This window comes from Corythoichthys intestinalis, chromosome 20 (genome assembly GCF_030265065.1).
Source record: "Corythoichthys intestinalis isolate RoL2023-P3 chromosome 20, ASM3026506v1, whole genome shotgun sequence".
NCBI lineage: Eukaryota > Metazoa > Chordata > Actinopteri > Syngnathiformes > Syngnathidae > Corythoichthys > Corythoichthys intestinalis.
Window position 1 is genome coordinate 34,930,295 of NC_080414.1, and position 12,740 is coordinate 34,943,034.

The 12,740-nt window shown below is 38.3% G+C and overlaps 1 protein-coding gene across 2 annotated transcripts in view; it reads right to left on the minus strand.

The window, feature by feature from the left end:
- The window catches only part of LOC130908455 (guanine nucleotide exchange factor VAV3), a 282,969-nt gene that overhangs the window by 52,082 nt on the left and 218,147 nt on the right, over positions 1–12,740 (minus strand). For both annotated transcript variants that reach the window (XM_057823892.1, XM_057823893.1), the window contains exons 21-22: positions 3,645–3,710; positions 3,167–3,201 (exon numbers count right to left, since the gene is read on the minus strand). In XM_057823892.1, the coding sequence (XP_057679875.1) occupies positions 3,167–3,201; positions 3,645–3,710 (101 nt within the window). The remainder of the gene's footprint in view (positions 1–3,166; positions 3,202–3,644; positions 3,711–12,740) is intronic.

Consider the following 12,740-nt stretch of genomic DNA (forward strand, 5'->3'; position numbering starts at 1 on the left):
TGTATTGGTATCAGGCCCAAAAAATGGTATCGGTGCAACACTAGTTTTCATTTGAGCAAACATTGGAGCAGATAGCCTTGAATTTCTCTAAATGATTGCATTTTACCCCTAAAATTTGAGGCAGTGCAAGTAAATTTTGCCTGATTGCATCTGCGCGACCAGTAAATTGGACAATTTTTAACAAGTGATTACCATCAAAATATTGCTTGTTGCTGACAAATATCCACTCTAAGTTTGTCACAGTTAACACGGTGACAACATGGCAGCAACCGGGTGATTCTCATGAAGCTTACCTAACGTATATCTTTGAAGATTTTAGAGATACAGTCATGAAAACCTGAAATATTTCATTTTTAGTTGAAAGATAGTTATGTCTATTACGTGGCCCGGTCAGTCATTTGTCATCCAAAAATGATTTTGTACATCTTTGACAGATTTTTGAGTCTTAAATTCATGACTGTAATATGCCCATTACTCATAATGCACCACATAGAAGGCAAGACAAAAGATGGCCACAAGGTAAAATTGTTTGGCCTTTTTTGATATTTTTAATAGTAGGCATGTCCCGAACCATGATCGGAAATCAGGCCAATTGTGCCGTTTTTCAGAGGATCGGAATCAAGTGAACAAGGTTGGGTTTTCAATTAAAAGGTTGGTAAAAAAAAAAAAAAAAAAGGTAATCCCCAGGTTACGACGTACCTGACTTACGTGATTTCGACTTTACGATGCTGGAATCACGTCCGCCATTTTGTCTCCAGTCGTAATGTTGACTTTTGTTTTGTGATGCATGCTTTTGTATTGGCGCAGGAAGCGTAATGCAGGACGTAGTTCTACATGCGAGTAAAGCCTGAGTTATGCTCCCGCGTTGCGGTGATGGGGCAACGACTACGGCGTCATTCGACATTCGATGGTTCTCCTGCCAGGTGACACGTTGCTCTGTAATTCACCGCCAAGCCACTAGAAGGGTGTTGCGTTATGTTTATAGAGTTTTGGGGCATGCTTGTTGACTTCCTCTTGTCTAGTTTAACAGAGAAAAAATGCAATGCAAGATGGAACGCTTGAATGTGGATCTTCAGCTCATCAACATTGAATAAATGTTGTTCATACAAATGTTGAGGCGCAAGCGACGCAGGAGACGGTTTCGAGGCGGTCCGTCCAACTTTTGATGCCGCATAGAGAGTTCTAGCCTCGGGTGAAAACCAGCTAGCTGTGGTGGCTAGCTTCAAACTGGCGTCGAGCACTGATTCCAGCGTTTTGTCTGAGGTCTGCAAAGCCCCCCAGCCTGATTCGTTTGCCGTGTTCTACAACCAGCCAGTGGGAAGACACAGCAGATTTCTGGCGTCTATGAAACTTCCCAAACTGCGTTGGAAGCCTTGATGTTAACGTTATCATATAAGCACCGGGGCACTCTCAATCAGTGATGATGTATCGTGTGTGAACTGTCTGTTGTTGAAAATTAAACATCAAAACAACTCTTTTGACACCAAACCTGTGCTTTATTCTTTATATACTTCAAGTGTGACAGGTAAATAAGTCACAGACTCACAGCAAACATATGTACACAATAAATGATGAAGTGCACCAACCAAAAATATGACATAAAGTGATAAAAAGAAATTCGGGTTACATTGTCAGTGTAAGAACGGAACTCGTTCGTAACCCGGGGACTACCTGTATTTATGTTTTTCTGCTTCATGCTCGTACAGCACCACACCCACCCACCTGCTAAACAGTGCTACCTAACTGCCCAGTGCAGTTTGCTTTTGGTACTTAAAGTTGACTATGATTGAGAGGTTTGTAGCTTTTATTTTGCCAGAGAAGTTTGGTAGCTCTACTATCAAAGGCACAAATGTGTCAATCATCGTTTAACTTTCAGCCTAGTCATAAGTGTGCTGTGGCAACTCATTGTGTAAGTGAGAAGCTGTTCTCAGCAGCGTGAGTGGATCTGAGTGGACTTGCTCAATGAAGCATTTAATCAAGACAAGCATTCTTCTACATGATTCTTGTTTAAAAATAATTCACGTTTTGAAGGCGGTATGGTGGGATAGTAACATGTTTGGAACTTTTGTTCAAATAAAATAAAAAAATTTAAAAAAAATTTTTTTAAACAACATTTTTTCCAGTATCGGATCTGTCACGCCTGGGTGAGGGTTGTCACGTCTTGGTATATTGCCTCTTCCTGCTTTATTTTGAAGCCTCATCCTCCTGTTTCCACCACTCACCCTTCCTGCTGTCTCACCTGTCCCTGATTATGATTACCTATTGTTCCCACCTGTAGTCCATTCCTCCTGTGCTTGAATTGTTTGTCACTCGTTGCCACCAAAGCCAGTCCATAGCCAAAGACATTCTAAGTTGTAAGTTGTTCATAGTATTTTGCCATAGCTCTTTGTTATTTTGTGCCTCATGCATAGCCCTTTGTTGTTGTTGTAAACTCCAGCACATTTTGCCTGGCTCCCTTGTTTCTCGTTTGTATTATTTTAGTTTCATAGCCCGTTATTTCCTCCTGCTGGAGCGTCCTCAGTTTGTACCTACCTGTGACCATTTATGTTATTAAAAGACTGAATTCTGCATCTGAGTCCGCTCCATTCCGTCCAAGTGTGACAGGATCGGGAATCGGTCTCGGCAAATTCTCAAAATCAGGTGACTCAGACGCAAAAATATACGACTGGGACATCCCTAGTTAATAGTTAAGTTTATGTTTTTGTATATGCCTACTTCCCCACCAGAGGTGATCATGACCATACTGTGTAATGTTACATGGTTTTAGACACAATTAGCAAAAACTTGATGAAAAAAATTACTGAGTCATCACAGCATTCTGGTACTATTACGTAAGACAGCTTTTGTAAATGTTTTTAGCTTGTCATCGTCATGAAAAAGTTGTTCGTTGACGAAATATTTTCGTTAACGTCATTGTTGACGAAAACAGCTTTTGAATTGAAGCTCTTGAATATTTCTACTGTTTGTCCGCTGTAAAATGTGAAAAACAAGGCTTTTTGTCTTTTTCTCTCAATCAGTGACACCGATTTAGAAGCTCTATCAACTGTTGTTAACATCTGTCTATTTGCTGTGTTTAGTTCTAGCCAATAAAGAAGTGATTTAGGAAAGGCTTCTACCTTCTTATTGACAATGTAATTAGGCGGTAAAAGCTCATTTGTAAACTTACCATGGTTGAGAGGAGTAATCAATGGGCTTTGGGACCTGCAGCAAACAAAAACAGGGAAAATGGACATGCCATTTTTAGCTTTGTTAGCTAGTACACATTCTAACATCAATTGAACTGAGTGTTTTCATTTAGTTTGGCGCCAAATCCAAAGTGCAGTGTGTTCAGTGCCTTTATGCCCTCAATAAAGACAATGGTCGGAGTCGCTGTTATCTTTACAACAGCGATAACGGTGTACTAGATATACTAAACTCATCGTCGCTCTGAATAGGCAGGTCTGAGTTCTGTTTATTATATGTAACATAGTCTGAGAAAAGCCAAATGCTAGTTCAGTATGTGAAACAATTACTTTAGCAAAAAGAAATGCTCATTTTTAGGAATGTAAAACTTGTCATTGTCATCAACTTCAAAGTCGTAAGGAGGTGAAATCAAATAAGAGACAGAGAGGTATGTGGAAGAACAAGAAAGAAAGGTTGCTTACACATGGGCATGGTTTCACAGCGTCGCTTGGAAAGAAGCCAACTTCTTTTGTTGACAGGATTTTGCCCTGAAAGCACACACAGAAGATAATTGTGTTATGCACTGTACATCTGGGTGACTCTGTCTCTATAATTCAAGAACAATTAGTACAGGACACAGAGAAGTACATAAACAGTATACAGCCCTTGTTATTCTATTGTAGCAATAATGGCTGGCAGGAAGAGAAGCCTTTATTTCCCTGTTGAGGATCACGCTAATGTCTTGATTTATAAACACTGGGGAGTCCATATAAGAGTGATAGAGGGTTTGCTAGAGACCATGCTGGAGTTATCTTGGTCGGTTCAGGCAGTGAGGCTTAATTGTGTGTCCTTGTGTTGTGTGAAAATGCTTCACCAGGGATATGTAGCGTATTTGGTGTAAGCTTATAATTATGTTGAATGTACTTTTGCTTATACATAGACTTCCTAATGGTATTGACGGGTCAGATCGGTCATGCACTGCGCCTCACCTTCAAGTAGGGGAGGAGCTATTCACAAACATGCGCACGCAGTGATGTAACGCCGGATTTCTATTGAAAAAGTACAAAAGCTGTAGTGCATACAAACAGGAAGGATTGTCTCAAGAGTTATTTGTTTGAGGGTTTAAGGTAATTATATTTTTTGTACCATGCATGCATTTTAAAATGTTGTGAAAAAAATCAATGGGAGAAATTAGCTGCTAATGCATTGGCATCATAGTTCACAATTTTTACATAAAAAAATGCTAACTGAACGGGTTTTTTGCTTTTAAGCAAGATTCAAGACTGTTTTACATTAAGCATTTATTAACAAGAATTTTCACTGGAAAAGCTCTGTTTACTTAAGGCGGCCGCTAGCTACATTGACTAACAGACTAGCATTGTACTACAACATATTTACGTAAAATAAATGCTAACTGCACGTTTTTTTTTTGTTTGGTTTTTTTTTGCTTTGAACCAAGAATCGAGACTGTTTTACATCCATATCTATAAAGAATTTAGGGATATAAGCATTTATTCAAAAGAATTTTCACCGGAACAGCTGTTTACATCAGGCGGTCGTAAGCTACATTTACTAACATATTAGCATTGTACTTTGACATATTTACATAAAATAAATGCTAACTGCACAATTTTTTTTTTTTGCTTTTAATAATGAATCGAGACTGTTTTACGTCCATATCTATAAAGAATTCATTTTTTTTTTGCTTTTAATCATGAATCGAGACTGTTTACGTCCATATCTATAAAGAATTCAGGGATTTAAGCATTTATTCACAAGAATTTTCAACGGAAAAAGCTCTTTGTCTTTTATTCTAACTCGGTCAGCTTTGACGGCCTCACCAACAATGCAGGCCCCCTATTTATTGGCCCTGCGCCCTGTGTTCTGTTAATACATTATGAAGTTTATGTCTTATAATAAACACTATGTATGACCCTCAAAATTTGGTATATGGTGATGTATGTACAAGGGCAGTGGTTCTTAACCTTGCTAAAGGTACCTAGCCCCACAAGTTTCACATGTGGATTCACCGAATCCTTCGGTATTAGACAATAAAACATTTTTTTTTCTGAACCAAAACCGATATATAAGTTAGCAAGCTAAGATTTAGCAAATTCCTGTTCAAAATTCTTCTAATTTTGACAGCATGTTTTATAAACGCTGCCCATTGGTGTATGTATTCCTTCATACCAAGTGCGAGTCACTCACTGTGCAAACCAATTCCTCCTCCCATCAGATCGAGGACTAGCAGTTAAAAATAAATGGATTAAGCCTGTTAATTGGGAGCAAACTAGTCCAAAACCTGGTCTAAAAAGCCACTTTGCCTAGATTTAATCAGCATACTTTGCCTAGATTTAATCAGATTTAATTAGGGCTCTGTGTTTCTTTTACCTCGCCGAACCCCTTAGATCTGAGGGGTTGGCAAGCCGTGTTTTAAGAACCGCATGTGGCTCTTTAGTGCTGCCCTAGTGGCTCCCTGGTGCATTTTCAAAAATGTTTGAAGATGGAAAAGATTGGGGACAGACATTTTTGTTTTTGTTTTGATATGGTTTCCGTAGGAGGACAAAAATGACACAAACATTCTTATCGTTTTCCAATGCTGTAAAAATGTGTAGAATAAATATTATATTTCAACATTTCTGTCAACGAAGATTTGCGTCACAGCCTGCGACACAAGTTTCTATCAGCAGAGCCGGATGCCAGGCAGGTGGCTATTGTAAACAAACCGGCGGCCATGTGATGGGCCATGGATCAGAATGGGTAAAAAGAGGAAAAATAACTGAGGACAACAGAGGATTCAACGTTTCTTGGACCGAATCATTTGCATTCATTGGCAATTCGGAACGATTGCCTGAATGTTTACTCTGTGGCGAGAAGTTGTCAATGAGAGAAAAAGTGTGATTGCATTACTTCTGAAGAACTTAGAGGAGCGCAAAAATAGATTTAATAAGCGGATTGCATCGCCAAACTCCAATACTGCTGCACGTTTTGTTGTAACCCGGGAGATAAAGTTATGGTGTTATGGTGTTATACTTATATAGCGCTTTTCCACCTTTCAAGTGTGGAAAACCGTTCACAGATGGTGAGTACATGAAGGAGACATTCATCAACGTATCAGAACACCTATTAGCAGACTTCAAAAACAAAACCGAGACAATACAGTAAATCAAAGACAAGCCCAGATAAGGGACATATTATGCAGGTTCCATTTTGTTGCTTTTTGAAACCTAAAAAAAAAAATGACATCATTAAATCGGTTTTCTTTATTGAATTTCTTTAATTTCATAAAAGCAATGAAACAATTCATTAAAATTGTAATGGCAACCAATTCAGGTTACCTGCCTACTGCCTGTAGTTAGCTGGGATAGGCTACGGCACCTCCGCGACCCTCGTGAGGAAAAGCGGCATTGAAAATGAATGAATGAATGAATGAATGAACTTAAATTTGAGGTGGCATGATACAACAGAGTAGTCACGTGGTGCGTTGAATGCACTGCAGGAAAAATAAACATTAAATCATGAAGGGTCATTATGTATTTAGCCAACTTAGTCATTTTGATAGTAGGCTAATATAGCTAATACAGATACATACAGCATGTGTTGCCTTCATTATAAGGCTTATGTAAAGCTTTTAATATTTTGTGGCTCCAGACATATTTGTTGTTTTTGGTCCAATATGGCTCTTTCAACGTTTTGGGCTGCCGACCCCTGCCTTAGGCTTACTGACACTATTCTTCAGTGGTTCACATCCTATTTACATGACAGGGATTTCTTTGTGTCAATGGGAAACCATCAGTCAGAACGAACCAAATTCACGTGTGGAGTCCCTCAGGGGTCAATTCTTGGACCACTCTTATTTAACATCTATATGCTTCCCTTAGCTCAAATAATGGAACAGTACGACATCTCCTATCACGCCTATGCAGATGACACACAACTGTACATTTCTGTGTCCCCACATGACTATAGTCCCTTAGTCTCCCTGAGTAAATGCATCCATCAAATCAATGAATGGATGTGCCAGAATTTTCTCCAGTTAAATGTGGAGAAGACAGAGGTGATCATTTTTGGGCCAAAAAGGAAAGGTCAAAGATAAGCAGGCAACTTAGCACAATGTCAGTTACAGCTACAAATCAAGTCAGAAACCTTGGCGTAATTATTGACTCAGACCTAAAATTTGATAGCCATCTAAAGTCCGTCACTAAATCTGCCTATTATTACCTAAAAAATATAACAAGAATTAAGGGGCTTCTAACTCAACAAGACATGGAAAAACTTATGCATGCATTCATTTTCAGCAGATTGGACTATTGCAACGGTATATTTACGGGTCTTGATAAAAAAATCAGTCAGGAAGCTGCAGCTAGTACAGAATGCTGCAGCCAGAGTCCTCACAAATACAAGGAAGCTGGACCACATTACACCGGTTTTGAAATCGCTACACTGGCTTTCAGTGAGTCAAAGGATAGACTATAAAATACTACTGCTCGTCTACAAAACACTTAATGGCCTTGGACCATTATACATGCTTGATTTGTTAGATTCCTATGAGACATCTAGACCCTTAAGGTCGTCTGGAACCGGTCTCCTGCATGTTGCAAGAACAAGAACCAAGCAGGGTGAGGCAGCATTTAGTTATTATGCTCCTCACCTCTGGAACAAGTTACCTGAACGTCTGAAGTATGCTCAAACTGTTAGCTCTTTTAAATCAGGGCTAAAAACGTTTTTTTTTTAGCACTGCATATCTATAACTGTCAGTATATTTAAATTTACTTGCTTTCTATTCCTCTTGTGCTTATTTCCATTGCTGATTTCAATTATTATTATTAGTAGTAGTTTTTGTTTTATTTTTATTTATTTATTGTTATTCTATTTGTGATTAAATGCGATTTTTATGTATAATTTTATTTCCGATTTTGATTGTCTTGGTTTTTACGTTGTATTGATTTAAATGTGATTTTTATGATCTTCATGTGAATTGCCCTGTGTTGAATTGTGCTATATAAATAAATTTGCCTTGCCTTGCCTTGCCTAGACCTACTCACCGAACCCCTGGGGTTCGATCGAGTCTCACGATAGTGATGATCTCGCGATAATTATCGATGCATGGATCAGCAAATCATTCTAAGGTATTGTACAAACAGAAGAACAAGTTATTGTCATCCTTCTGCTGTGGATTCGAATGAGTTAATCACTAGTAGACGTCCAATCCATTTGAAGGGGAAGGGTGTCAGCGAATAAAGGAATGTTCAATCGGATTGGACATCTATGGCCGTCAGTGGCAGCCAATGCCATGCAATAATTAAGTATAGGGCAATTAATGTCATTTCCTGCTAATTTTTGGTCATTTCATTCTGCTTTTGGGGCATTTACAGGTCCCGTCTTGTTGATTTTTGGTTACTAAAAGGAAAGAAGGGCTGCAGCTATCGATTATTTTAGTAGTCGCTTAACCTATAAACTAGTTAATTCCAATAATCAAGTAATCGGATTAGGAACGTTTAATGCTTTGCAGAATCAATTTTAGGAGATGTTAAACAAAGGTTTGCTCTGATTGCACTTTCTAAAAGAGAACTAAAATACGCAGGAGTAGACAATAAGGGAAACTAGCTGGCCCAACAATTAAAACCACCGGCCCAGGTCAACGTGTCAGTTATTGATCCCGATAATCACAAAAAAAGAACAATTTGCTTGAATAACATGAATAACATTTTTTTAGGAAGATTTAATGAAAAGTGCAGAAAAATGGTGCAAAAACATTAATCTAGTGGAAATAATCCTATTCCAATTCCATAATCACATCAATAATCATTTCGTAATTACTCCAGTATAGCCAGTTCTTCCTCCATCTCCTCCTCAGTTGCCTGATTTTTGCCTCATTGAAGTCAAAGAGATGACTAAGGCAATTATGGCTAACGATTTTCAAGCTGGACCGTCGTTATGACGATATTATCTTCTCGGATGAATTATCACATGTTATTTCATACGATAGGTTTCATACTCTTTAACTTTTCTCTAATTGACTTGTCTGCATATGTGGGCATTGATCTGCACACCTCACAGAAAAAACTCGCCAATTCTAGCGGTCCCGCCGTTAAGGCCGAAACTTTCTTTTCCTTTCCATTTCATATTGGATTTCACTTTCCCTCAACTCTTCTGGTGACTTTCTCTTTCTTGAGCAGTCTTTTTTCCCTGGTCCTGGGGGTTTCAGAAACATGTCGTCTTGTAGTATAACGTTAGGTGTGTAGTATGATAACGACAATCAACGAGGCTGAAACGGTATAACAAAATAATACTAAAAAAGTATCTAAGTAAAACAAAAGAACAATTGGCTAACTTGCATTGCAAAAGTCCGCTCGCTTAAATGCTATGAAATGCTAACTTTTTTTTCAAGCAAATCATTCAAACAAATAATCCCACAAAAAACTGCTAAATATACTTATAAACTAAACTACAAATGCACGAAAAATATATTAGCTCAATCAAAAACTTACCTAATGCTGGCCTTAACAGGGAGCAGCTGGATTCTGCCATGTTAAATAAGTATATTCACTTCACTTCATATTCACTTTTGCAACCGGCGGGCAGTGTACCCAGCCAAATCAATAAAACTAAATGCAAGCACTTTCAAAACAAACCATTACAACTACGGTTGTTCCGATCATGTTTTTTTTCCGACTGCTTTTTTTTTTGCACCCGATTCAATTCCAATCATTCCCGATATTTTTTCCCGATCATATACCTACATTTTGGCAATGCATAAAGAAAAAAATGAATAAAACTTGGACGGATATATACATTCAACATACAGTACATAGGTACTGTATTTGTTTATTATGACAATAAATCCTCAAGATGGCATTTACATTATTAACATTCTTTCTATGAGAGGGATCCACGGATAGAAAGACTTGTGACTTTGTATATTGTGACTAAATATTGCCATCTAGTGTATTTGTTGAGCTTTCAGTAAATGATACTGTAGCCATGCCCCAATGCATGATGGGAAGTGGAACCATGACTGTGCATAGTGCTACCAATTGATATGTCTTCTCTGCGTTGGGAAATAACATAAGGTGATAAGAAAAAGATCAGTTGCTTCCTTGCTTCCCCACATTGCTTCCCATGACATTTCTTATCATAGGGAGAGGGATTGTAATGCTTTAGCCAATTAAAAAAAGGCTCCAAAGGCCGCCAAAATTCACTCTACTCATTTTACGCTGCCTTTTATCTCTCTATATAGGTAAAACGGCGCCATTACAGATTGAGCGCGACAATGCGTGAGTGGGTCGTGCACCGCATGCATTAATTGCGTTAAATATTATAACGTGATACATTTTTTTAAAAATTAATTACCGCCGTTATCGGGATAAATTTGATAACCCTACCTTAAGCCTAAAATAAAGACTGAATGAGTGTAACATATTCTGTCTGTAACGTTAAATACAATTAGAAAATGATTTAATTAAAACGTATATATATATTAAAAAAAGGCATGGCCGATATTTCTTTGCCGATTCCGATACTTTGAAAATGACGTGATCGGACCCGATCGCTCGGGACATCTCTAATTACAACGCCATACTAATTAAACAAATCCTCGAAGCAGCAAAATTTGATGCGTAGCTTTTTTCCTGATCGAATTACTTGAGTTAATCGATTAATCGTTGCAGCACAAAAGGGAAGTAATTCCAGAATGTTCCCAAATGAATAGGAACTGACTCAAAATCAACAGGACGTAACGTGTAAATGCCCACAAAAACTGGCTGTGAATGCTCTGGTTTTTCACGAACGTAGACACTATTGTGACGGACGATTTTGGTCACTACCTGTTGGTTTCTTTTTTGTTTAAAAAAAGTGACCCCTTCTTCAAACGATACATCAATTAATTCTTGGTGGGAGCAAATTGATAACCTTTTGGGCTACAAAGTGTCCGCGATATATATATCACCTTTTTGATAGATGTAAAGATGTACTGTGCATTACATATAATACAGAACATCGATTGACACTGTCAGAGGTATTAATTGAGCCATGCTTTTGTAATCTGGTTGAGTTTTGGAAAACATAGCAATATTTTTACTAAGCAGTGCTTCTAATTGTAGTGACCTCATTGAACTGTGATCTACCATTAGTTAGTGTGACAGCCTATGGAGGTCATTGCCCTTCACGTATGAGTCCTTGTAGCCAGCCCGGAGCTGTGTGACATCTTTGCAACGAATGTAATAATGATTATAGCAGGGAAATTGAGTGAGCAAACAGAAGGCAGCCAGTGAGTGAAATCAAATTACACTGATCGATTCTATTTATCACACAGAAGCCATGACGAAAATGATTACGGTTGTCTGGCTACAAAAGTGATGGATATTGAATGTTTGCCAACTGTGCAGATTCAGTTGCCCCCAGTTGAGCATTAGCACAAGGTTCATTTATTATTTTTCGATCTGTATTGTGTATTATTTTGTTGATTCCTGGTTGCACGTTTGATTACTAAGTTATTTCTGTGCAGGCTAGTATATTTTAAAAGTGTCGACGTTTTTATGACGTTTTGCGATTTGATGTTGTGTATCTATTATATTTGTATTCCACAAGACACACAAGTATTGACAGTTAAGTTCTAGTACAGGTGTCACAAAAGTTAGATTTCAATATTGACAACATTATTATCTATAATTGCAATTTCAGCAAGAAAGAGGAAGAACAAATCTGCTGTATTTTCACGACTAAAAGGCGCACCTAAAAGTAAAACATTTTCTCCAAAATGGACGGTACATCTAATAATATGGTGCACCTTTTGTGTGGACTGAGTACCAAAATGTGTCCGTCTGACTGAGCAAGTTTTGAAAAGGGGGGCGTAAGTGAAAGCCACATGAGAACCTTAAAGGGAGAAGGTTGTGTGTGATAGGGAGCACGCCCTCAGCAGCTAAACAACATTGGTTTGGCATAGGACCCTCGAAAATGGCATCTACACGCTTACGAAGTCCAGGTAAAATTCAACGCTATCACCGACCCGAGACAAAAAGAAACTGCCAGATATATTCATTTTTAAGAGGAAGATGCTTCCAAAGAAATGTTGAGTTGCCGTGTTTAATGGAGACCTAGCCCAGCTGATCAATTCGGATACAGAAGATGAGGACTTTGATGGATTTGTGGATGAAGATTGATGTGAGTACTTTGTCAAATTCTCTAATAAAGTATAAATTTGACTCAGTTTTGCTCCCCCTGCCTTTATAAATTTATAAATAAAATTTAAAAAAAACGCTAGCGCGCATGCTAGCGTGCATTTTCAGTACCCAATTGTGACAGGGTACTGGATTGCGCCGGATTGCTAGTGCGCATGCACGAACCGACGCCATTTTCATGAGGGATGATGGGAGATATACATACTGAATGAGGTGAGAGGAAGACTGTTTAAACAGCACTGTTTACATTCTTGAAAGACATTAAGTCTATGTACAGTATAGATTGTAAGGATGAAGGCATGATCGCTACATAGTCTTGTAAACTAGATGGCGGTAAGCACCTAAAAGTTGCTTGCAATCCGCCATTAATCAAAAAGAAGATTTTTTTACATGCCAGAC